The sequence below is a fragment of the Cupressus sempervirens genome, chromosome 3 (genome assembly GCF_028749045.1).
Source record: "Cupressus sempervirens isolate cs-2001-9-10 chromosome 3, ASM2874904v1, whole genome shotgun sequence".
NCBI lineage: Eukaryota > Viridiplantae > Streptophyta > Pinopsida > Cupressales > Cupressaceae > Cupressus > Cupressus sempervirens.
Window position 1 is genome coordinate 264246157 of NC_143120.1, and position 27741 is coordinate 264273897.

Here is a 27741-nt window from a genome sequence, read left to right on the forward strand (position 1 = left end):
ATTCAGGTGCTATCGCAAGCATCTAAAGACTTTAAAGAGTGGTCTGCTATGCATAGTTTGATTGACATCCCTACCAATAATGACATTTACACATGGAATAATAGAAGAAAAGACTTTGCTTACATTGCCAAAAAATGGGATAGATACATGATTAAGGGGGAGCTGGATGTGTGCAATCTTAACATCCAGTCTTTCATTTTACCTATCATTGGGTCTGATCACTTCCCAGTCAAGTTTGAATTCATTGAGCCCCTCAAATTGGTTATAAACCCATTTAAGGGTGAGAAAATGTGGTTCCTAGATGCAAACTTCATCAATAATATCAAATCATTTTGGGTGCAAGATAGCTGTGAAGGGTCCAAAATGTTTGTCTTTGTCAACACACTAAAGATGCTTAAAGAATGTCTCCTTAAGTGGAATAGAGAACATTTTAACAATATCTTCAAATAAAAATTGGACATTGAAAACCAACTTAAAGAACTAAACTCTGAAACAATCAACAAGGGCATGGATAATAGGAGTTATCTTCTCAAAAAAGAATTGCTAGCCAAGCAAGAAAACATTTTATCCAAAGAAGAGATGTTTTGGAGATAGAAATCTCGAGAAATATTCCTAGCGAAAGGCGACCATAATACAAATTTTTTTCACAACTCCACAATATACAACAGAGCTAAGAACAGGATCACGTGTGTTAAAAACCATCAAGGTGTTTTAATAGAAAAATTGGGCAAAATAGTTGACACTTTCATTAAATATTTTTAGGATATATTCAATAATCATGAAGGCTCATATAGAAAAGCACAATCAAGCATGTTAATAGGTATCGCTAAAGTTGTAACTAAAGAAGATAACAAAAAATTGATCAAACTCATCACCTAGAAGAAGTTAAGAAAGTGGCCTTTGATATGAATCTGGATAAATCTCTGAGTCTCGATGAATTCCAGACGTTCTTCTTCCAAAAGTGCTAGGACATCATAGGTGTTGACCTTTGGAAAGCAATCGAAGCCTCCAAAAATGGAGGCTCTCTCTTTGCTGAGATCAACCATTCATTCTTCACATTGATTCCAAAGAAGTCTAATCCTAAATCTCTAGGAGATTACAGACTGATAGCCCTATGCAATACAATTTGTAAAATCTTTTCTAAGGTTCTAGAAATTAGGCTTAAAGAGATCCTTCCCAAGATTATCTCTAAGGAAAAAATCGATTTCATGCCAGGTAGATCTATTCTTGATGGTATCATCACCATTCAAGAGACCATCCACTCTACATGTTTAAACAAAGAAGCCTTTATGCTCATGAAATCAAACATACAAAAAGCATATGACATGGTAGATTGGAGGTTCCTATGTAAGATGTTAGAATCTTTTGGGTTCTCCCATCAATGGATTAATCTAATCTTCAAATTTATATACACTCTTGAGATCTCTATTCTTATCAATGGTACGTTGGAAGGTTTCTTTGATATATTTAGAGGAATTAGATAGGGGGATCCTTTATCCCCATCTCTTTTCATTATTATGGAAGAAGCCTTTAGGAGTGTCATGATAGATGCATATAATAAGAAAAGGATTACAAGGATTACTATCTCCAAAAATCTACATAATATAACTCACCAATAGTTCATTTATGATACTATTCTTCCTCATAAAAGTTCAATTTCAGAGGCTTATTCTTTCAAAAGCATTATAAATAGAGGAAGTTAATGACCTCAAATCTAAAATTTTCTTCATTAATATCAAGCCAAAATTAGAGCAACAAATTTGCAAGATAATGGGCTTTAAGAAAGGAGCGTTTCCTTGTAAATACCTTGGTGTTTCCCTAGAAAAAGGGACTAAATTAGGTAAGGTTTGGGACAATATGTTAGAAAAACTAGACTCCAAGCTATGCTCTTGGAAGGATAGGTGGCTAACGAAGGCTGGTAAATGCACTAAGATCCATGTAGTTCTTTCAGCTATTCCAACCTACCCTCTTTCGTGCCTCCCTCTCTCTCAGCAAAATCTCAAAAAAGTTGAATCTAAAATGAGGAACTTTCTCTGGAAGGATCAGGATGAAGATAATAAACTCACCCTTGTCAAATGGGACAACATTTGTAAACCTAAAGAATTAGGGGGTTTAGGGATCAAGAATCTATAGTGGCAAAACGAAGCCCTAGGGGCAAAACTTATTTGGCACCTCTATAACAAAAGAAACTATAAATGGGCCAAGATGCTTTATACAAAATATCTTTATGCAAATGATCCGCTTTCAATTTTCAGAGTTACCTCTCCTCCCAAAGGGTCGGAATGTTGGAACTTCATGATAAAATGTTGCAAGCTGATTCGCAAATTCTTAACATGGGAAGTTGGATTGAGTGACAAGGCCCTTTTTTGGGAGGATTCTTGGGATGGTAAACCCCTCCCCCCACCCTTACTCTCTACAATTTCTCTCTGATTCTTAAAAATATATTATCTACTCTTTGGGGTAACAAAGTCAGGGATTATAAGACTTTGATAGATTTAGAAGGCATAGCCAAATGGGCATGGAAATCTATTAAGGGTTTGGGTTTTGAGGATGATTTAATTAACAATTTTGAAAAGATTTTGGAAAGCAGGCCACTTAAGCAATTAGATAGAAGATACACCTTAATTCGGGTTGCTTCTAATGATGAGAAATATAATGTCAAAAATGGATATAGGGCCATTCTAGATGCTCATAAACCTGAACTGGTGGATATCCCATTAAAGCTATTCTAGGATTCCTCTTGTCTTCTGAAAGCGGGCTTCTTTCTTCGGCTAGCTATTCAAAATAGGATTCTTACTATGGATAGATTATATATTCTTGGCATTTAGGATCCCTCCCAGTGTGTTCTTTGCAAAATTAGCATCAAAGACAATGACCATCTTTTGTTTAATTGTCCTTACTCTCAAAGCTATTGGGAGTGGCTTAGGTAGATGTTGGGATGGTCGACCCCTTTTCCAAAATCCTTGTTTTATTTTCTTAAAGGTTGGTCCGTAAATCTAGTCAAGGGATTTTATAAAAAACTTTGGAATATCTCCCCTTCTATTTTGTTATGGGAAATCTAGAAGGAGAGGAACCGAATTCAAACCTAAAGATCTCATTGCTAAAATAGAAGCTAGTATTGTAGAAATGATCAACTCTTATCTTAGAAACTCATGGCTAGAGGAAGGTTCATTCTCGAATTGGGATGGCCTCATGAAGAAACTTTGGCCCAACTTGATTAATCCCCCATTATTCTATTTGAAGAACAATAAAGAGGCTAGGAAAAATTGAAAATGGGAGCCTCCACCTTTGGGATGGGTCAAATTGAATTTTGATTAAGCAACTCGTGGTAACTCGGGTATAGATGGCATCAGATGTATAATAAATAATGAGACCAGGTGTTGGATAGTAAAAAAAGTGATGTCAATTCCTCCTACCCCTAACCATCTAGAAAAACTAGAAGCTCTATAACAAGGTATTCAATTATGTATTCAACTTAAATTAACTAAAGTCATCATTGAAGGAGATTCACAAATTATTTTAAATGCCATTAGGAAAAGGTCTACTCCTAATTGGGTTTTTAACTCTTAGTTAGAGGTGGTTCTCTCCCTAATAGATAAGCTAGAAGATTATAGAATCTATCACATATATAGGGAAGGCAACCAAGTTGCGGACTAGCTAGCTAACTTGGGAGCAAATGGAGTCAACTCGTTGTTATTTAACAATGATTACTCTCATCCTCTTTGAACTTGTATTTATCTTTGTTCTCGGTCTTTAGTTTTTTATTTAACTAACCCATCTAGTAATTATTCCTTTTGGTCATTTTTTATCGTTGGTATATCCTCACACCTTATTTGGTCTTATTTATGTCGATTCCTAAGTTTTATGCTATATATATTGGTTTGTCCTCAACAATCTAGGAGTACATAATATTTATATCATTCGAGTGGGATTTTGCACTCTCCTAATCATCATATCATCAGCCATAGTTTTTAGGCAGCTTGGAGTATCATGTAATTATTCCTTCCTTCATGGTGTTTCCTATGTATTGGTACTTTGCATTTAAGTGCCATCTAATGTAATCCTTTTGTGTCACCGAGCTTATGACTCTTATGAGTGCATCTAGATGTTTCTACTTGTTATATCTGGGGGTTTCTTTCTATTTCTTTTCACTTTCATTCCCAAGGTTTAGCATGGAGTCCAAAATTCACCTATTCCATGCCATCAAGAGTCGCACAATGGCATTCTGTGGGTCGGTAAAACAAGAGAGGTGGAACTGGATTCTCCATCCAATGGATGACATGACACATCTTGCAATCAATCGAGCTCTTGGAGAGGAAGTCTTTGACTATCAATATACTTGGAGGACCAACAATAATATGATTAGGTCATTCATCAGTTGTCTGGTAAGAGCCAAAGTGGAAGCAGATGACATCATAAAGTTTTGTCATGATCTATTTGTACCAACCTAGAGAAAAGTATTGGAACAAGCGGTGTACAACATTGATAAAAAATTTAGGATTCCCTTTCCAGAAAAGTATATGAATCTACCATTGGGGCATCTAGATTTAGTCACAACTTATTGATGGTCATCCTTGGTTATCTGAGAGAGCTTAACATTTTATCACAAATGGCCTAAAATGGAGGCCAATTTGTATTTTCTCCTTCACTGGTGCAAGATCATTGCAAAAGAAAATATAGAGTGGCTTCTCAACTATATTCATATCTTCAAAGCTTACATCTAGCCGGGGGTGACATTTGATCACCTCGATGATTTGGACTTTTCTACCCCTAATGCAGAAAAAACAAGCAGAGAAAAATTTGACTTTGAATTTCCTCCCAATTTCTAGTTGGAGCAGCCCAATAACATCATGGAAGTGATCATGATTCTCTGCAAGGAAGGCAAGGGTCTAGCTTGAACATTGGTAGTCTATTCTGGTTAGGATTAGTACTATAGGGTTTCAATTTTTATATATAGGTAGCGATTTTGTTAGTATGCTTAAGTACCCATGATATAAAAAGACCCTCATTTTAAATCAGAATGTAATATTTTGTATATCTCTATTATAAATACCTAAGACTTATCTTATGTTGTTCAATGGACTTTATGAAATATATATAATGCACGGTATTCGATTTATGCCCTATTTCTATCATGGAATTTTTGTGTTTCTTGCTTTAACTCTAATCTTTAGGTTAAATTCCTTTACTTCAAATAAGGGTTAATTGCATGGATGAAGTTTCGGGCAGGGCTTTGAGTAGGGCTTTGAATTATTTTTCGGCATTCTGCATATTGGTTTGATTCTGCATTCGAAATTGGCCTCCTTTATAGTCCATTTGAGTTGGCCTTTTTTAGGATGTGGTTACATTCCCTTATGCTATGAATTTCTCGATTTGTTTCCTCATTTCATGCTTTCATTATATATGTGGCGAATGAATTAATAAAAATCTTCTCATTAAATCTTGGCAATAGGATAATCTAGAGGACCTTTGAGATTGATTCTCTTGCTTCACCATCAGATAGTATTGTGGTGGGTAGTTTTCTCAAATCATGTGATTGAGAGGTGGATTTCTTTATGGCAGATCTCTGAATACTGGATTTATTTTAATGTGATATGTAGTTTGATATGTTCATTTTTTTTTAAAATTATATTAACATTTGTGAATTAAAACCATAATCTGCAACTACCTTTTGTAAATCCTCCTTAGCCCTAAATTAAACTATTGAATTTTAGGGCAAGCAATATTTTAAGCTTTGTGTTTCTCTTGCCCAGGCACACTTTGTGAATATGCTTCATTTTATGGGTTTCCACTAAATTTTGAGAATTATGAGAAGTAGGAACCATGGTGGCTTTATGGTTATGTTTGTATCTAATTTGGGTTCAATATCTTCATGAGCCAACAAGATCTATTGTTCATCTTGGCTAATCTTCTCATGTCTCTATGTTTTAAGTGTTTCGTATTAGTGCACTATGATGTTTATGTAATATTCGAGGTATGGGCCCAAGTCGGGTCTGTCATTAAATTTAAGTTCATTTGATAGTTTTTTAATACTGTTATCCTTCTTCTTAGTATTTTAGGTTTATTTGATTTGATTTTCTATTCGGTTTATTATTGTTTTCCTTTACTAATTATGTTATCAGTATTTTGTATTCTGTTTCTTTATTTATTATTTCTTAGATTACTAACATTTGTTAGAACTAACTATGATGCCTCTAATATGGGTAATTAGTCTTTCTCGGATATTAGTTTAGTAAGATGCTTTACTTGATTTATTAACGTGCACTTCTAATATTTCTTCTAAGATGGATTGGACTATAAGAGTAAGATTTCGATTTGAGCAAGATATTTTCAACATTATAGGCCTTCTTCTACAAGTTTTTCCTTCATTATCTATCAAGGGTATGCCACTTTGCACATATCTACATGTAAATCTATTTTAATATATTATACTGGGGTATGCCCCTTTTAAAATGTAATAATATAGAACATCTATCCTAGGCTAGACTAAAGATTTTCTTCTTTGTTCTTTCCTACCAATGCCCATTTGAATGGAGAAAAGCTATTGTAAATTTTATTTATTTATTTTAATAAAATCAATCAAGGCCTTGACCATTTACCGATAAATAATAATAATAATAATACAATAATTACTTCAAAAATTAATAAAAACAAAAGAAATGTGATTAATAATAATAAATATTACTAAAATAATTATAACTAGATAGATTTAAAAATAAGAATAAAGAATAGAGAAATAATAATAATATAAAATATTCATATCCTATAAATACTTGAAAAAATATGAATTTTTTTTAAAAATACACATGATAAAAAAGTTATAAATATTTAAATGTAAATGTGGAATAAAAGTGCTCTTATTAGTACAAATGTTTTACCCAATAAAAGTCTACCAAATTGTTTACATTTATACTTTCATTAACATTTTTTTAAAACATTAAAGAAAACATGATTTATGATTGGTTATAATTGAATTGTTTAATTACTGTTTAAGTTTGAAAGTCCTTGGGCTGCTAGTTAAAACAACCCAGTTTGCACTTTGTTGTCCAATACATAGAGATTTGCTGCAATTCTTAGAAATCACACCTAATATTCGTTTTCGCTTTTTAGATATCAAAAGTGAATAAAAACACATTCTTAAAATAAATTATATAAGTGTTTCAATAAAACTATCTTTTATCTTGAAATATATAAATGAAAAATCTAAATACAAATATATTCTGATTTTTAATTCAATTATTTAATATCAATAAATGTTCTTGTTAAGAGATTTGTGATGCTACCTATCCTTTTTTCTATAGATCCTTTCTATTGGATGTTTTAACTTCAACCATATATCCATACAATGAAATGTATGAATTCAATTTACCTTTTTTTTAATTAGTCAATAAAATTTTAATAACAATTTAATGTTTTATTTTCTATTAAGTATATGTCAAACCAAAGTATAAGAATAACAACCATACCATAGATTTTCAGAGTATAAAAAATCTGAGCCAATTTAGGTCATAACATTTTAAACATCTGACCATGACCACCACCAAAAGATATAACAAAAACTGAAATATGGAATTAGATTACCATTCACAATTTAATGTTTGATGAATTAAGTTCACATTATTATACTTCACCACATATTACCTTCTAAAATAGAGCTTAACATTAATTATAAACTGTTAAATTTAATATGCTCACCTTTGTCCGATGAATTTGATTTTTTTGCAAACCAAGCAAAGTAACGGATACACGAGCATTGAAAGTTAGACTCTAATAAATACAATGTTTTAATCAAATGCTAAAATTCGCGTATTAACAGTATCTCCTTGCTATTATCCATCTCCATTTCCGCACCTCTTGAAGTGACTCTTAACATCTCGAGAGAAAAGGGATTGGCACCCCTAGAAGTTAATATAAAGTGCTGAATGTTCAATGAAGAAGACCTAAAATTTCAGAGCGAAAGAAGCAATGGAACGAGGTCAAATTCTGATGGGCAAGTACGAAATAGAGAAACTAATCGGAGAAGGCGGGTGGGGAAAAGTTTACCGCGCAGTACACACAAAAACAGGCGACACAGTTGCCATTAAATTTCTCGACAAGCAGAAACTTCACACTCCCTTACTCCGCCAAATAGAGAAAGAAATCTCGAGCATGAGATCTCTCCACCACCCAAACATTGTTCAGCTATACGAAGTCATGGCCACCAAAACAAATATATTCTTAGCCATGGAGTACGTCAGCGGCGGAGATTTCTTCGACAAACTCGGCGCCGTTGGAAGTTTCAAAGAAGCGGCGGCGAAAAAATACTTCCAGCAATTGATCAGCGCGGTAGATTTCTGTCACAGGCGCGGGGTTTTCCACAGGGATCTCAAGCTGGAGAATCTGCTAGTTGACGGAGAAGGGAACCTGAAGGTGGCGGATTTTGGGCTGAGCACGCTGAAGAAGGAGGGCGGGAAGTTGCATGAATGGTGTGGGACGCCGCCATATATAGCACCCGAGGTTTCCAACTCTTTTTTAGGCTATGATGGTGCCAAAGCTGACGTTTGGATGTGTGGGATTATTTTGTATGTCTTTTTGGAGGGGCGTTATCCTTTTGGAAACAAGACTAATGGGTTCTTCAAGTACCTTGCTTATCCGAAGATGGAATTGAGATTTCATATGCCGTGGCTTCTGTCTGATGGGGTGCAAGAGCTGCTCGCCAAGGTTCTGGATCCAAACCCTAAGACACGGCTTAGTACGCAACAGATTATGAAGCATTCCTGGTTTGCTAAGGGCTTTCAAGATGTAAACCATAAGAAAGGTAAATATATTTTTTAATCAACTATATGTTTAGTCTTTATGTTCTTACAAATGTAGATTATGAAAAAGAAACGAAAACAAATGTATATTTTACGATATTATTTTTGTAATATTTAATAATATATAATTTTTTTTTTTGAAACAGAATATTTTATTGAAAATCTTAATGGATGGAAGAAGAGAAATCTCCTAATGCATTTGAGATTATCAATTCAAAGTTTGATTTCACACCTTCTATTACTTGGGATGAAAAGAAAAGAGAAAATGCTAAATTTAGTTTTATATCAAATGAGTCAGTAAGTCGTATTGTTGAAAAACTTGGAAAGATTGGGAAGGAATCCAAATTTACGACCAAAAAGACACATTTTTCGATGAATATAAAGAAAAAGGATGCTCATAACAAAGGAGATTTGGAAATTAAAGTCAAGATATATGATGTAGGGCCATCATTGTTTAAAGTAGAAGTGACTAGAAAAAGTGGAGACTTATTCGAATATAAAAAAATTTGTGACCAAGAATTAAAACCCATGATTATAGATTTTTTTTTAACACCTCAAAAAGCTAATGTACAAGATTCTAAGTTGAATTCTTTAAAATTAAAATTAAATTAAAAATATGACTTCAAGTTATTATTGTACTTGCCTCACCTCAACTCAATCAATCAATAGTTTTGCACTCACAGATCAATCATAGATAAACATATGTTTCTTATTTATTTATTTTTAAAATTGCAATTTTTAGTGTAATTCATTTGAAAATGTACAATTTCAATAAATTTTATTGTTATATATGTTAAAATTATATTGATAATGAACTATTAGGGATAAATAAAAATTATACTGATAAGGGACAAGTAAGGTATTTAATCGTTATGTTTAGTTTTGGTGTATCGTTGTAGAAGCTTTTGAGATATTGTGTTCTACAAGGACAAAGCATACCAAAAATGAGTTGAGATAATTTTAATAGGTTTTTTTTTTTTTGTTAGTGTGAGGCTTTTTTTTTCTTTCACTTTGTAATGAACAATTTTTTTTCTATTTAATTTTTTGTTCATTCATGGAATTTTCTATGTAATAACATTTCAGACTGCCTAGGTTCTTCTAATAGAAAAAGTGGGGGTTGACCCAAAATAGACAAGAATAACTATTGGAAGATCAATTGGTATTAATTACCACAAGATTACCCTGCCCACTTTCAAAATTTCAAATAACTACCCATACCCATAACTATAAAGTAAATACTACCATAAGCATCAAGCATCAAGAGTCTTAACAATATACAAAATCATGGCCATAAGATAAATTTTTGCTCTACTATCATTCCAAAGGTAAAAACTAAAAGTGGCTCAAAGGCTTAAAGTATAACTAAGCATCATAAAACAAAACGAAATCTAACCACACTAGAAGAGGAACCATCAATGGTTGCTTAGATTTTCTAGTAGCAGTCAGAGCTAGTTGTCAGCCAGGAAGCCATACAGGACACAGTTTGTCTCCACCTCATTATCATTGGTTCTCCAATATTTGTTAGTTTACATTAGATGGAGTATAGTATGATGTGAACTGAGAAATTTTCCACCCTATCAAACTTTTCCTCCAGGTCCTCATTCTGTTTAACTAACTCCATAATTGACTTTTCCAGTTTCTCCACTACTTAGTTCCCCTACTCTTTGCTCTCATTTTTTTCATAGTTTCTTTCTATTGAGTGTCATATTACGCCTTCTCATGTGTAGCCTCTTGTTCTCCCAATGTGCTTTCTACATGATCTAAGCTACCCAGAGTGCCCATCTTAACCGATGATGTTATCATACCATGGTCAACATTCTTGGACTTTACATTATCTAGAGTAACACTTATAAACATGTCAGAAACATTAGAGGGAAAATAGTTGGCTTCCTCCATATTTACATTTTTCTCCTCACTTTATGTTTCTTCTTCTTCATTTTCCTTGTAGTTCCTTCTATTGGCCTTACATTTGGGACGAGGCCTGAACATTTTCCAAGAGGTGTCCAATTTGGGTATGGCAGGGTTGGTCAAGGGAATTTTCTCTCTCAGCCTCTTCGTTGTCCAATTAGTGCCCTTACTCATGGTTTAAATTTTTTCAACATCTAGAACTTACTTTTTCTCTTCCTTTATTTTTTTGGTCATGGTCTTGGGGTCCTCCTTGGATGTGGGTTAGAATAGGGAGTTGAGACTTGAGTAGTAATTTTTAGAAGAAGAGGGCTAATCCTTAGAATTTGAGGGTGGAGGCCTTTATAACATTCAAACAGAAAAAGCATAAATTCTTGGTGGTAGACTATGTAATTTTTTTCCCTCTTCACATTTTTTCCTTATATTCCTAACATAGATTTTCATTGAATGTAGTAGGAGAAAAGGAAAAGAAATGCATTCTTTGTTTTGGAAATGATCAAGGATAGAAAAATTATAGTAATAGAAAAGCTTAATCTATCTTCAAGGATGACATAGTGCATGATAACATAGAAGACCGTATTCCATGGCTTTACAAGCTTGTCATGAGAAAACCCACCACAAAAGTGAACAGGAGCTTCCTTGGAGTGCAAGAATCTTTAGAGGCTTGCTTTATCTTTAACTCTAGGTTGCTTCTTCCATGACTTCCCTTCCAACAAGAAGCCAGTGGCATTGCCTATCACTTCTTTTGTAACCTTCAAAATTACCCCATCAATGATGACCTAGTGCTTCTTCTAGGAATTGATAAATTTCCAGACAAACATCTCATCATGGCCCTCTATGCTTTATATAAATAAAATAAATGTGTCCTCTTTCAGATAGGACCATGCCACTTTGTCTTCCCTAACCATATTCTCAATAATTGATGGCTTCACTCTCCAAATTTCCCCTTCCATAACCTCATCATCATCCTCATCAACCACCAACTCCTTGCATCCCTCATTAATCTCGACCATCATTTTCTCCATTTAGTTTGCATCCTCTAGATTGTCTTCAAATTATTCATTTTGTCAATAATTTGATTAATCTCCCACAGTCTCACCTAAGCCCGCTCAAGATAGGTTGGGGCTAGTGAGGAGGTTTCCATTTCCATAGTAGAACCCCTTCACTTATTCCTCCCATACATTTGTGAAAAAAAACCCTAGGGGGTGTACTTATATCTCTAAATATGTGGTTATTTTGTGCTTTCCATAAGTTCCAAATTATATATGTGTGGATAGCCTTCTAGATCATTTTTATAAGGGGATATTGTAGAGGGTACTACCATCCAAGAATAAATTGGTAGATTGAATGGTGGAAGACCCATGATACTCCAATCTGTGCAAGAATACTTTGCCAAACTTGGGTAGAGTAAGGGCAGTAGATGAAAACGTGTGGGATGGACTCTTCCTACTTATAGCATAGCACACATCTATTACACATCTAGAAGTCATGTCTCTTGGCATTATCAATGGTAAGAACACTATTGTGCATGACTGACCACCAAAAAAAATTAATTTTGGGTATAACGTGAGGGTTCTAGACATTCTTTCACTCTGCATTTCTCCTATCACCCACTAGGGAAATGTAAGAATACTTCACAATAAAATTCCCCATTTGAGTTTTTTCCCATATAATCTATCCTCCTCAAGAAGGAAGGGATACATGTCCCCTTTAGCCTAGTGTTAAGCTCTTTGGCTAAGGCTATGTTCATCCCATCTAAGTTATCCAAGTTGAATGTATTTTCTTGATTATTTTGGATGTAGTGTTCCACCATTTCTCCTATCCTCATCTCCCCCTACTTTTTAACATAGCAAACATTGTTCCTTCTAAAGGACCTTCATCCCACTATTTGTCCTTTTAGAATCTGATCTAGTTACCATCTCTCAAGGCCCATCACATACCCCCTTTTAGTTATTTCCTTATCTTTGTGATGTTATTCCATATCTTTGAACTGGTTAGTAGATCTTTACTAGAAATAGTCTAGGAGAAAGGTTAGGAATTCAAATACTTAGCACTCATAATATGACATCAAGGGGTGGACTTTTGTGTCAAACTCCTTCCAACTTTCATCATGAGGGATTTATTAAGATCTCCAATTCTTCTTAGGTTTAGACCTCCTTCAGATTTTGGCATACAAACTTTGTCGCAACTCACTAGGCTTAACTTCTTCTTTTCCTCCATTCTCATTCATAAAAAAATACATTGTATATTCTCAATAATATCTTTGAATTTACTATATATCTTATATAAATGTAAGAAGTAAACAAGGATACCTTGCAAGGAAGCCGAGAGTAATTGTAGCATACCCAAATTATTTAAGACCTTCCTCTTCCAACCTACTAACTTCCTTTGCATCCTCTCAACCAACATATTCCATAATTGGGGAGTCACATCTTTGATAGTGAGGGGGACACCCAGATAAATATTAGGGAAGGAGGTAACTTGACATTCCAATTCACTGGTAATTCTTTTCTGAGTGGTCATCTTTGTATAGTTAAAATATAATATACTTTTCTAATAATTTATATGTTATCTTGAAACTTTAGCATATCCATTTAGAGTCCTTTTCCAAACCTTTGCCTCTCTTATGGAGGATATTCCATAGATAAAGGTTTCATTAACAAATTGTTGGAGAACCTTGGGGGGAAAAGTCATTGTAGGCTTAATCTCTTTAATTTCATGTCATACTACCCATTTTATCTAAGATTTCTACCAAGAATCTTGGCAACTATTATTCATAGATATGGTGATAGTCAATCTCCCTATCTAATCCCCCTCTTTTCTAGAAAGAAAGGGTCTAGTGAGTCATTCACTATCACCGAAAATTGGATAGTATTAGTCATCACATGAATCAAGGTGATTAAGAGTTCCCCAAACCTAAGTGTCATCAAAATCTTAATAGTAATATCTTTTCTTACCTTGTCGTACACCTTAGAGATATCCAATTTCAAAGCCATAGAAGGATTGGGTATGTGTAGGATCATGGTCCACCAAACTATGCCCTTAAGTGGCAATGGAAAATGAGCAAATTAGGGTTATGCCAACTTGATGTGTAAGTTTAAACTTTATTTAAAATTTGAATAAAAAAGTTGTGAGAAAATAATTTTTATAAAATTGAATTTAGTTTCTAAACTACTAGGCCTTATCTGAAGAAAGAAAAAATTGATTGGTCAAAATTTTGAATTTTAATGCAATAGTACAAAAATTTCAAGGCAAAAATGAGAACTAGGCATATGTCTGACCAACTTAATCAAAATCAAGTGATAACATTTTTTTAGCAAGATTCTATATATAATAAGTAGAGTCATGCTTAGATGTGAGACATATTTTTTGGGTATTTTTATTCCAAATAAATAATTAATTATGAGTTTTCTACTATAATATTTTTAGAATAAAAAAATCCCATCTTTAACCACCTTAACTAATTAAAAAATTTACATTATTTTATTTTTATTTTACTTTTCTGATAGTAGAAGAAGTATATAATGTGATGCATCTTTTGGATTTCAAAATTGTTATAGTGTTTGAAAGTTATATTTATTTTTCAATCAGTATGTCAATCAACACTTTATACATAACTCCATTAGAAAATGAATAATAATTACTTACTAAACTCCTAATTTCATAGATATTACATTTATGGAAAGGTAAGAATATGCTTAAGAAACCTTTTTCATTTCATCAAATTTGGGTGAACATAAAGTCATCAGACACATGTTTGAAGGAAGAAATACAAAAAAATAGGCCAAAAACATGTGTTCGAGACATTTTTTAACTTGAGCATGTAGCATTGGAATCCAAAAAAATACTAGGGCTTATAAAGGTATTAATATTTTGGTTTGGTATTAGGATGGGTAAGAAAAAAGTCAGAATAGATTTTGAAATGCTCTGAGGGATTTCAAAACTACATTTTTTTTAGATTGTCACTTTTTGGCACACCATGATCCTACACATACCTAATTACCACACATTTTCATGGAATGCAGGACCTCATGTGAACTGGTGATAATGTCTAGGATATGTCTTCTAGAAACAAATCTATTCTGAGTTAGATGAATAAGTTTCTCCAAGATGGGTTTCATTTTATTGACCATCACTTTTGAGAAAATATTGTAGATGGTATTAGAATGGCTTATTGGTCTAAATTCTTTTCATCTAATAGGATCATTAACTTTAGGGATTGAAACTAGAAAAGTCTTGTTGGTTTGTCTAAGAGTCTTACTTGTCCTAATGAGGTCCCCCACCACATGGATGACATCATACTTGATAATTTCCTATAATTCCTAGAAGAATGTTGGGGGAAAACCATCCGATCTAGGGGCTTTGAAGGAACCCATGGCAAAAACCACACTCTTAACTTCCTCCTTCATCACCTTCCAACTGAATTCCTACATCGTGTCATTGTCAATTACCAGAAGCATAAATTCCAAGAGGTCAGACTTTGTTTGCAAATTAACTTGAACATTGGGAGATTTGTAAATCTCCTAGAAGTAGCTTGCCACCAATTTCTCCAGATCCTCCTCCTAAAGTTCTATGTTGTCATTGTTGAACAACTTATGGGTTGTATTTCTCTTTTGATGCTTGGAAGCCAACCTATGGAAAAATCTTGTGTTCCTATCTCCTTGTAAAATCCATTGAACTTTAGATATTTGTTACTAGAAAATCTCTTCACTTCCAATTAGAATGTTCCATTTAAATCTACATTGTTGTTCTTCTTCATGGGTAGCCTTTGTTCTTGCAACCCTTATTGAGGACCTACCAATTCTTGTTTCCTAGGCCACATCCTCCTTATATTGGTCCCATGCCTTTCATTTGGGTTCCTGACATCCCCTCCATCCCAAGAGGGGTACCCAAAGTTAATGATGGTGAGCTTAGCTTAGTCATTTGGAGTTCAACACATGGAATACTAATTTTAAGGGTGCCCCGTGGTAGTGAGTCATTCATCTCATCCTTTCCCCCTCCTATAGTCATGTACCCTCATCCATCCTTTGGTTGGTCTAGAGTTTTCCCTTCCTCTTTAGTCTAAGACTTTGATGTATTTTCTTGTGGGTCATCCTTTCCATAATAGCCTACTTGCAAGTTCCCATAGCTTCTATAGAATCACCTGAACCAAGTGTGCCTACCTTTTTGGTTTGGATAAGTCCCACCTCATCTATCTCCTTCTAGATTTTTCTCTCCTCCAAGAGTTTATCTAGGTAATTGTTACCAATATGAGACTTAGCTCCATCTTGGATCATTTTTCCTCCCAAAACTTCCAGTTATAAGGGTAGCTCTTGTGACATTGTTAGGGATCTAGAGAGATTCATATGTATGGCTCCAAGAGGTTGTGTGGGTTCCAACTCTTTATCCCTCCTTTTTCTAAGATCCACTTTACATTGAGAGACCACATGACCATACTATCTACAATTTATGCAATATAGCTCAACATTCTCATAACTGATAGCTTGCATCCACATTCCCCATTCTACTCTCAAAATAATACAACTAGAGAGATTATTACTAATGTCAACATTCACACAAAGTCTATCAAATTCTAACTAGGACCTATTTTTTGTAATAGCATCCACCTTAATGAAATGCCCAAATGAATCCCTAATCTATTGGAAGACCTTATCATTCCAAAATTCCAATGGAAATCTTGGGAGACAAATCAAAACTGGGGCCATTCTCTATAGGTCAATACTAGGGTTAAAATCAGGATTCAATTTGGCTATGACCAACATGTGTTTTCCCAACTTCTAGGATCTTGAAAAAATTGGTCTCTATCTTCTTTATCTTAAACCTAGATAGATACATTTACCTAGTTAGGACAACAATTGTGATCGATCCTATGAGCTTCCACCTATTAGAGTCCCATTTCCTAACCATCTCTATGGTGGGTCTATAACCCATAAAATTTCTAACAAGGCCTTGCAAAATGCTTCAAGAAACATATTCCACAACCACATTAGGAAAATAAATCTCTAGGCTAGAGTCCCTATACAAGATAATAGGGGTAACCTCAGGTATAGGTTCGATGATTGTTCTTCCCACCAGCACACTTTTCCATCTTAGTTTAGGGTCAACAACACTTGACTCATTCTCAAGAATCTTGGGCCCCAAAGACTGTAGAAATGCCAGATCCTCTGGTAGATCCAATGAAGCTCAAAATTTCAATCCCCCACCCAAGTTACCCTAGTATCTAGGCCTTTTGAACTTGATAGAACTAGCCATTAGTCTAAAAAGACCTCCTGGGCAAGAGGCACTTGATTTTCTCACATAGTAATCACCATTAACCACTATTAGTGAGTAGAGTGGAGTTGTAAATATCCTAAAATGTATTATTGTTGTACATCCTTATTGTTGGTACACCTTCATTTGTTATAATGTGAACACTATAGGTATAGGTATTTATAGGTATTTTCATTTTTTTAAAACTCTAGTTAATGAATGTGCAAGACATCCACAACTCATCTATAGCATTTCCAAAATCTCATCTTTTGTGATCAATGTGAGTCATCCAAAAACTTGTAATTCCTTAATAAATAAAGTTGTAAGTTGACTCTTTGAGATTTGAATAAATATTTTTGATTTACATAAATGAATCCATCAAAACTCTACTATAGGGTATATGCAGAATCATTGTCAACCAAACTATGCCCTTAAGTGACAATGAAAAATCAGTAAATTGGGGTTATGTCAACTTGATATGCAAATTTGAAGTTGTTATGAATTTTGTATCAAAACATTGCGAGAAAAGAATCTATAGGAAATTGAATTTAGTTTCTAAACTACTAGACCTTATCTGAAGAAAGATAAAATTGATTGGTCAAAAATTTTAATTTTAATGCAATAGTACAAAAATTTGAGGACAAAAATAAGAAGTAGGTATATGTTCGACCACCTTAATCAAAATCAAATGATAATTTTTTTAGTAAGATTTTAGATTTAAAATGTAGACTCATGCCTGATTATGACACATAATTTTGCATTTTTTTTCCAAATAAATAGTTAATTATGAATTTGTTACTATAGTATTTTCCAAATTAAAAAAACTCTAGTGTCTCACCAACTTAATTAATTCAAAACTTTATAAATTAAAAAAATTTAGTTTTTTTTTCCCCCTTATAGTAGAAGTGTAGAATGTGACACATATTTTGGATTTTAAAAATGTTATGTAGTTGGAAAGTTATATTTGTTTTTCAATCAGTGTGTCAATTAGTACTTTATATGTAACTTTGTTGGAAAATAAATCATAATTACTTACCAACTTCATAATTTGATAAACATTACATTTATGGAAAGAGAAGAACATTCTTAAGAAACTCTTTCATTTCATCAAATTTGGGTGAAAAAAAAGTCACCAGATACATGTTTGAAGTAAAAAATACACAACAATAGGCCAAAAATGCATTTTTTAGGACGTTATTAAAGTTGACCATATAGGTCTAGTATCCAAAGAAATACTAGACCTTATAATAGAGGTATTAATATTTTGAATTGGTGTCAGAATAGATGACGAAAAAATAAGAATAGATTTCAAATGCTTTGAGGCATTTCACAACTACATATTTTTTAGATTGTCACTTTTTGACACACCACAATCCTGCACCTACCCTATATGAAAATATTAGTAGAAAATCTTTTGTTCTATCAATACTCACAAACATTATTAGATAACACTAGGACACATCAAACAAATTCTATGGTTGGTCAAGATCGACTCATTCTTAAAAAGGTATTTAAGGATTTTCTTTGCTTGAATAAATTTTACTGGACTAAAAAGATTTGAATTTGGTATCAATAATTGTGTGTGCTCAAATTCTATTTTTCCTTCTTATTTTAGGTTAAATTTTACTTTGTATGGTATTATTGAAATTTAATAGTTACTGCAGTTTTTACCTCGACTATTGTAAGGTTTTCACGATAAATTCGATCGCGCATGATACCTGCAATTGATATTTTTCAGTATTAATAGCCTTCAACATAAGAGGGCCTTTTTAATCAGGTAAAATAAGTTGGAAAGAACATGGCCTCTCACGCTTCACTACTACCTATCAAAGGACTTGCACTAATATCACCATTTCTTATAACCAATTTACCCATATACTTCCCGATGGTAAAATTTTGTATCAAATTTGTTTGAAGATGTCAATCTGCTAGAGAATCTCAACAATGAGTTTAAGATGGCGCCAAAAAGTGGTACACATACCTAATTTTTTTAAAAATCATATATATTTTGTACTTTACAATTTTCCATGCACTTTCTATATATATTTTGTACTTTACAATTTTGTACATATATATTTTTTGCGGCAATCCTTTTAGTTTCCTGCTCAAGAAATTCGACAAGAAATTGAGCAAACGATTATGGCAAGTGGTTTTAAAGGATAAGTGTCGTCCATGTTCCACCATGTACTTAAAGGACAAGTGTCATCCATGTTCCACCTCCTTGTTGAGCAGCTTCATCGTTAATCTCCTGTAATCGTTGAAGTTTTTCAGCATATTAAAATTTCCATCTGAAGTGGGAAAAAATTGCTAGAGTACTCATACAATCTTTTTCTTGTAACAGCTACATTGGTGAGGCCCTATTATACAACTCAGTCATTTTATTGAGAATACATTTACCAATTTAGAACATGCAATTGAATCCTCAATTTTTTCGATGCATATTAATATTTTCTGTGAAAATATTTGTGAAAAAATTGGTGAGCTTTCTTTTTGGGAAGAAACTCTAGATTAATACACCTTCTGGACTTTTTGTAAGATAATTCTATTTTTTTTTTGCATAGACATAGCGTCAATTTTTTGTAAAAATATTAATTTCCTTATTTCAGATATGTTTGTGACAGAATTAAAAAATCTTTAGTATATTTGCTTGGCAAAAAAGTAAGCAGTATTTTTTAGATTGTCAATATGGTAATTGAGTATCTGTCAAATTTTGTGGTGAACTCTAAGGTAAAAAATGAGGAGAGAGCAAGGAGAAATCACCATTACAAATTCTTAGGGTTTTGATTACCAAATTCCTCACAAATCTGACAAAATTTCCAGATGTTTCAATGGCAGAATCTTTTATTACATAACCTCAGCCATATATTTCGAAAGGAAAACAATATTACCTGTATAATTTCCTTTTACCAAATCTCATTGCCAAGGTTAGCAAAGAAAAAAATTGCCAATGGGAAGGAGGTAACCATTTGGTGAGATTAGTAGAGGCAATACTCCCCCGCACAAAAAACATTGTGAGATACTTAATAACCATATTCGTTGCTCTCACCTTCTCATTTTTTACCCTAAGAGCTCACAACAAACATTAGTAGATACCTAATAACTATATTCCTTTGCTCCAAAAACTATTCTATGTGGCACTGATATTTATAGTCAAAATCTATAAATCTACTATGAAGAAATATGCTAAACATTTCTTTTTTAAAGGAAATTAATTCATAGATAAAATATATTTCTCCTTAGACCTTTCAGCTCTAGACCTCTCAATAAATAGATTTATATAACTTACAAGCTTGATAATTCATCTCAATAGCTTATGAATGACTAGTTTTTGTTGTAGATAGAAAGCAATAATTCATCTAAAAGATTAATGATTCATCTCAACAAATAGATTTATATAACTTAAAATTTTAATAATTTTTCCTTGCTCTCATTTTAGTAATAGAGTAATCACATTTTTTTTCTTTTGATTGGTAGATTGTTTAGCTTTCTAAAACATCTGCAGCTCTGTAATTCACTTCTATTTTCTTTCTTATGACATACATTGTGATTGTATGCAAAAGAATATGGTTGTCAATGTAGAAAAAAATATTGAACTTTCAAAATGTTAGACTTTAAATTCTAATATCTAAATAATGTAGACGATTTTAAAATGGACTTGATTTCTTTACTTTTTAGTTTTTTAATAGATAACTAATTTTAATTTTTAATTCTTATAATAATGTTGTTAAACTGAATAACCTTTAGAAAAAGTTTGAAATAATTGTAATTGTAAAATTGATCTTATTAGTTTATTTTCTATTTGTAAAATCCTTAGCTGATAGACTTTAGTTTAGATGCTCTACAATCTCATAGTAGAGATCCCGAATCTGGAAAACTACAAATTCCTTGGAAAAAAACACTAAAAATCTTTGCTAAAATCTGAATTGTTCTGATTGTGCAAATTATTTCAATTTTTACTATTGAAGTAAACTATGAAATATGTTTTTTTTGTTTTATGATATAACTATTGTCACCCATGTCATTTGTACCTTTTGTTTTTTAACTTCTACATATTATAGCTCTCATAGTGTTCAATTACAATTGTTTTTTAAACAAATATATATATATATATATATATATATATATATAATTGTTTTTTTTTTAAAGTTAAAATAGTTGAAGGGGATGAAGCTACATAGTTCAAGCATAAGATAATGATAAATATAAGGCTGCATTTTTAAGAGTATTATAAATATCAAATATAACTACAGGTATGAGGCATATAATTATAATTAGATGTTAATCGTTAATGTCCAAAATGACAGCTACAAACTATTTAACTGCTAAAAATTTTCATTTCTTTTAATGGAATGACTATACAAAAAAAAATTGTTTACCTTCTATTTATTTATGAATGACTAGTTTTTTAAAGAGAAGGAGAAAGAAGAGCTTTAGCTTGGGAGCCCTTGTGTTATTTCGTATTAGAAGTAACACATAGATGCTTGTCAATTAATGAAAATTTAGCCTTCAAATATAAAGATGTAATAAACAATGTTACTCAAAATAGCGAATGGAGAAAGTGCAGCAAAACATAGAAAGGGATTCACAAACTGAAGGTTGAAATTTTACTTTCAGATATAAGATGCAATAAACAACGTTATCCACAGTGGCGAATGGAGAAAATGCACCAAAACATAGAAAGGATTCAAAAACTGAAGGTTTTTTAACCATATACAGAAGGAAGATACAACCTAAAGAAAATACTCAATAAAAATGAAGATAATGGAAAATGCACAACTTTTCAAGGAGATAAATCCTTAAGGAAATTAATCCTCATAACTATTCAGCACAATTAAACTTTAGGATGTAAACCTTCCATTGAGAAATAAACAATTTTGAGTTTTTCTATTTATTTGTTTTCATTTCAAAGCATATGGAGATTAGAGTCATTGATTCTTATTAAGGTCATTTTAATAAAATAGATTGCAGTTGCAAACTAAAAAAAGGTTTAACTTTATTAGGAACCACCTGCATTTCTCTTTGTATTATTCAATTCTTGGAAACAAAATGAAGAAAAACGAATTGAGCAGATGCTTTCATTTCCTAACATTACTCTAGAAATCCACCTAAAATTATAAGGTATGCATAATCTCCTAGGGTCAATATTGTTGATTCTCATTATAATTTTCCTTTATGAGTATTTAAGTCTATATCTAGTTATGGTTGATTTCACAACCTTTTGTTTTAGTTCTTTTTAATTCAAGTGAAATGCTACTTTTACTGTATTCTAATTTTTTTACCCATCAATTGTTCATTTTGATTTTGGACATGCCCACTTGTTAAAATTTCAAAAGAAAAATGGTTGATTATTTCACTTTTGACATATTCTCTTTTTTATTAGCTTCAATTCTATGTACCTACGACCAAAATGAATCTATTTACAATTTTGACATATTATTTTGTTTGAAGCTTGTTATTTTACCTACAAATTGAAGGATCAAGTGGGTTATATATGAGTTAATGTACTTCTATTGGACTTAAAATATAATTTATTTTGAGCTATTTGGAATGCTTAAGATTTGTGGGCATATTCATAACACATAGTTTTGGATTTGATTATTAGTTTTATTATTTGATGCTTGGATAAAGTGATTATTCTAAAATTTCAAACTCAATAATTTATTTTCAAAGTAGAAAGAAATAAAGGAGGTGTTCTAAAATATTGAAGAAAATGAATGATCAATCAAATTTAGAAGCAATACATGTCAATGTGATAATTATAGATGCGAGGTAAATTCATAGAGAATCTTGAGAAGCTATTCTTGGAAATCATATCATCTTTTATGAACATTGAAGCTTAGCTCAATTATGTGAACTATGGAATAATTAGTAGTACTACATATTTAGATAAAGTTTTCATAAGAGTGAATTTCACATTTTCTACTTACATTATAATCCAATCTTAGCATCCTCATAATAAAAATAAATATTTATTTGAATACATGACCTTACACCATTTTTTTCTTTAAGGTATCAATAAACATACCATACCATCATTTTGGAGCCCTTTTCTGAATTGACCTCCATTTATGTGACTTAAAATTAAGTTTGGCAATGTCTACTATATATTTATACCATGGTGAATAATAAGCTATAGTGCTTTTGATAGACAATACTTGTAAGTGAAATAAATAAAAAATTGTTCTTGAACAATTCTTTGAGCTAGAAAAAAAGTGTTTTAGTTGTTATAATTGATTAATTTATTGGTTTAATTGTTTCATGTTCTCACATGTCTTTATACTATATTGCATTTCTTGTATTATGGAGGTGTAATGATACTTTAAGTAGTAATAAGTTACATAATATCAAATAGCATCAATATCATGATGGTTATCAGGAATTATATCTAAATGAATATTATTCATATTAATTATGAAGGATATTTTTAAAACTCAATCATTCACTAGAGTGAAGATTAAAATTGCAAACCTAGTTTAAACTCAAACATTCATTATAGTGAAACTTCTATTTGCAAACAAAATTGTAAATAGTTTAACCTAAAACATATACTAGAGTGAAATTTTTGTCTACAAACAAAATTTTAGACCTCACTTTCTTATTTCTAGGACATAATCTTGGAATAGAACAATGTTAAGCTAATTATCAACACTAAGCCAAATGACTCATCACTTCTCCTACTCTCTCATCTATGGTAGGGACTAATAATAAGCTATATTGCTTTTGATAGACAATACTTGTAAGTTAAATAAATAAAAAAATTGTTCTTGAACAATTCCTTGAGTTAGAACAAATGTGTTGTCATTGTTATAATTGATTAATTTATTGGTTTAATTGTTTCATGTTCTCACATTTCTTTATACTATATTGCATTTCTTGTATTATGGAGGTGTAATGATACTTTAAATAGTAATAAATTACATAATATCAATTAGCATCAATATCTTGATGGTTATTAGGAATTATATCGAAATAAATATTACTCATATTTATTAGGAAGGATATTTGTAGAATGCAATCATTCACTAGAGTGAAGATTAAAATTGAAAACCAAATTGTAAATATCATAGTTTAAACTCAAACATTCATTATAGTGAAACTTCTATTTGCAAACAAATTTCTAAATAGTTTAACCTAAAGTATTTACTAGAGTGAAATTTTCATCTACAAACAAAATTTTAGACCTTGCTTTCTTATTTCTAGGACATAATCTTGGAATAGAACAATGTTAAGCTAATTGTCAACACTAAGCCAAATGACTCATCACTTCTCCTACTCTCTCATCTATGGTAAGGACTCTAGTTGCATGCAACTCTTGCTATTGTTATAAAAGTTTTTGTTTAATTTACATTCTCTTCATTAACATATTTAAAAATATATTCAAACTATTGATTGTTTAGAAAGAAAATTTATAATTTATAATTTTTTAGTGATATAATAGTTTAAAAAAACAATATTATATGATTTTTTATTTTTAACATTACGGGTGAAATATAAGGCTAAAGATATATGTAAAATATTTTAAAATGTAAAAACTATATTAATATAATTTTGCAAAAAGAGGGGTAAAAATTTATTAAGACAAAAAGGAATACAACAAGGAGAGGTCAAAAAGGAGCTTGATCCTGAGCAACAAGATCATCAAATTCTTGCACCATCTCAAAGGACAGTTGCCCCCTATCCCTAATATTCCAACCCGGATCATGACTAGAAGCCCATTTGGCTAAACAATCAGCAATTCTATTCCATTCATGAGGACTATACATGAACCTAATGAACTGAAAAGAGGAAGAGAAGAAAAGAATCTACTTAACAACAGTGGCCAGCTGCCAACTAACATCCTCAAGCTCTTGCAAAGAAAGCATGTTCACCACCACCTGGGAATCAGACTCACAAATAATCTTACTCCATCCCCGCAAGCAACACTGTTCCACAACATATAAAATAGCTTGAGCTTCCATAAGATTGTTAGTATAATCACCCTTATGAACTGAGAAGAAAAATTTAACATCCCCAGAACTACAACGAGCCACTCCGCCAATACCAGCCGGACCAAGATTCCCATGGGAAGAACCATCAGTGTTAATTTTCAGAACTCCACAGGGAGGAGGAGTCCAGTGCCCATCCCCGTTAACCTGACCCTTCCTCTGATGGTGAAGCTGCCTGGACATAGAAGGAAACCTATGAGCTGCAACCCCATCTTGCAGATGAAAATTGAGGCGATTATAGATAGCAATATTAACTGGATCCATACCCCCATCAAGCTCATACTTCACAAGAATAGTTTCCTGAAGAGAATCTGATATTTTAAAATGAATATCTAACTTTATTAAATCTATGAAATTAAACAATATAAAGGTTAGATTCTTCAAATAAAGCTATTAAAATGATGCTCACTATATGTATGTATGGATAAGAGGCTAAAGACAAGATTCATTATTATTATGTGATGTGATTAGTTATTATTATTTATTAATCTTGTGTAGAGTCAAACCCAAAATCTCTCCAATGACAGGCTTACAATTTACTATTGTGTTGTAGGCTCTTACTTGATGGTCACAATATTTGAAAATGAATATCTTAATTTATTAAATCTATTTGAAGTTGAGATTTGATTACTTATAATATTTATTATTATTTCAATTTAAAGATTAAATTTAAAGATAAAAATATTTAATTTCGTATTAAAATATAATTGTATATTAAAAAGAAAAAAATAATAGTTATGATTGTGGTTAGTAAGGGTTAAACAAAATTTTATAATAACTCTTATTGTAGTCCTATTCAAATAATTTATTCAACTAAAATGAATCTCTTTTTACAATAGAATAACATAAGTAACCCAACCTTAATGTTGAACCTTTAATTTTTAATTATAGCCTCCAAAAAAGAATAGAAATCCTCAAGCCAAAAAATAAATTAAAAAATTTAACTTTACACCTAAAAAAATTGAATTGTAGTTTTAATTGTATAACAAAAGCTCAGCAAGAGGTAGATAGAGAAATAGAAGTAAATATAATAGAAATATTTATATGAATTATGTTTATTTATTTTAGTGAGATATAGAGACCGTCCAGGATAAAGAGAGAGGTGAGGGAATAATTGGAAATATATAGAAAGAGATTATGTAAGTGAAACATAATAGAGGGATAAGAATATAACAAAGTGATGTATAGAGAGGGGTGAAGTATGTTTTCTAGAGAGTTGACAAAATAAGAGATAGATATATGGAGGGAGAAAAAGATAAGAAATCCTCAAACAAAAAATAAAGAAAATTAACTTTGCACCTACAAAAGTTGAATTATAATTTCAATTGTATAACAAAAGATCATTTGAAGGTAGACAGAGAAGTAGAACCAAATATAATATAAAGATATATGTATTATGTTTGTGTAGTTGAGTGAGAGATAGATAAGGTGAAGATAAAGAGATAGGAGATAAAACAAGTGGAGAGATATAGAAAGAGATTATGTGAGTGAGACATGATGGAGGGATAAGACTATATCAAAGTGATGTATACAAAGAGAGGTGGAGTATGTGTATGTAGAGAGATAATGTAAAAAATTGGATTTAAAAAAAAAAAAAAAATATATATATATATATATATATATATATATAGATAGAGGGAGAGTTAGATATGGGAATGCATATATAGAGGGAGAAAAATAAAGAAAATTAAACTTACACTTACAAAAATTGAATTTCAATTTTATTTTTATAACAAAAGCTCATAAAGTGGTATTTATAGAAGTATAAATGAATACAATTGAAATATATATGGAGTGTGTTTGTGTATTTTAGTGAGAGATAGAAAGGGTAGAGGATAAAGAGATATGAGAGAGAATAATTAGAGAGATATAGAAATAGATTACATTAATGAAATGTGATAGAGGGATAAGAATATACTAAAGTGATGTAGAGAGAGAGGTGGAGTATGTGTATGTAGAGAGATATTGTAAGAAAGTACATTAAATAAGAGAGAGATGTAGAGGGAGAGAAAGGAGATGATGGAGAAAACTAATAGATAAATCTAGAAGAGGAAGATACACACACACACACACACGTGTGTGTGTGTGTGTGTGTGTGTGTCTATATATGTGTATATATATACATACATATATATATATATATATGTATATATATATATATACACACACACACATATATATATATATATACATGTTACTATCTATATATATGTATGTATGTATATATATATATATATATACATACATACATATATATATAGATAGTAACATGTATATATATGTGTATATATATGTATATATGTGTATATATATATGTATATATATGTATATATATATATATATACACATATATACATGCATATATATTATATATATACATGTATATATGTATGTGTGTGTGTGCGTGTGACAAGAGACATAGAGATATAGATAATGAGATGGATAAACACATAGAAGTATAAGGAGGCACATAGATAGAGTGTAAGAGAAAGAGAAATATAGTGAAATAAAAAAAAACATAAGTAGACGAGAGAGAGAGAGAGAGAGAGAGAGAGAGAGAGAGAGGTTTAAATCAGTAGAGACAAACATACAAAGGAAGACTAGTTGATAAAGATAGAAATATATGGGTAGATAATGGGATAATTAAGTTAATATGCACATATGTGTAGAGGGGAGGAGAGGCATAGACAAAGATATATATAAATAGAAGAAGAGAAAGAGAGCGAAATAGGTATAGTCAAATTAAACACTAATTATATGACTATACTAAATTTAACCCTTATCCCTTTCTACACTTGATAGTAAAC

At 31.7% G+C, this 27741-nt stretch overlaps 1 protein-coding gene across 1 annotated transcript in view; it reads left to right on the plus strand.

The window, feature by feature from the left end:
• Positions 1 to 7965: 7965 nt before the first annotated feature.
• LOC149565913 (CBL-interacting serine/threonine-protein kinase 15-like) overlaps positions 7966 to 27741 on the plus strand; it is a 56990-nt gene continuing 37214 nt past the window's right edge. The window contains exon 1 of the mRNA XM_089816406.1: positions 7966 to 8797. Coding sequence (XP_089672532.1) covers positions 7966 to 8797 — 832 coding nt within the window. The remainder of the gene's footprint in view (positions 8798 to 27741) is intronic.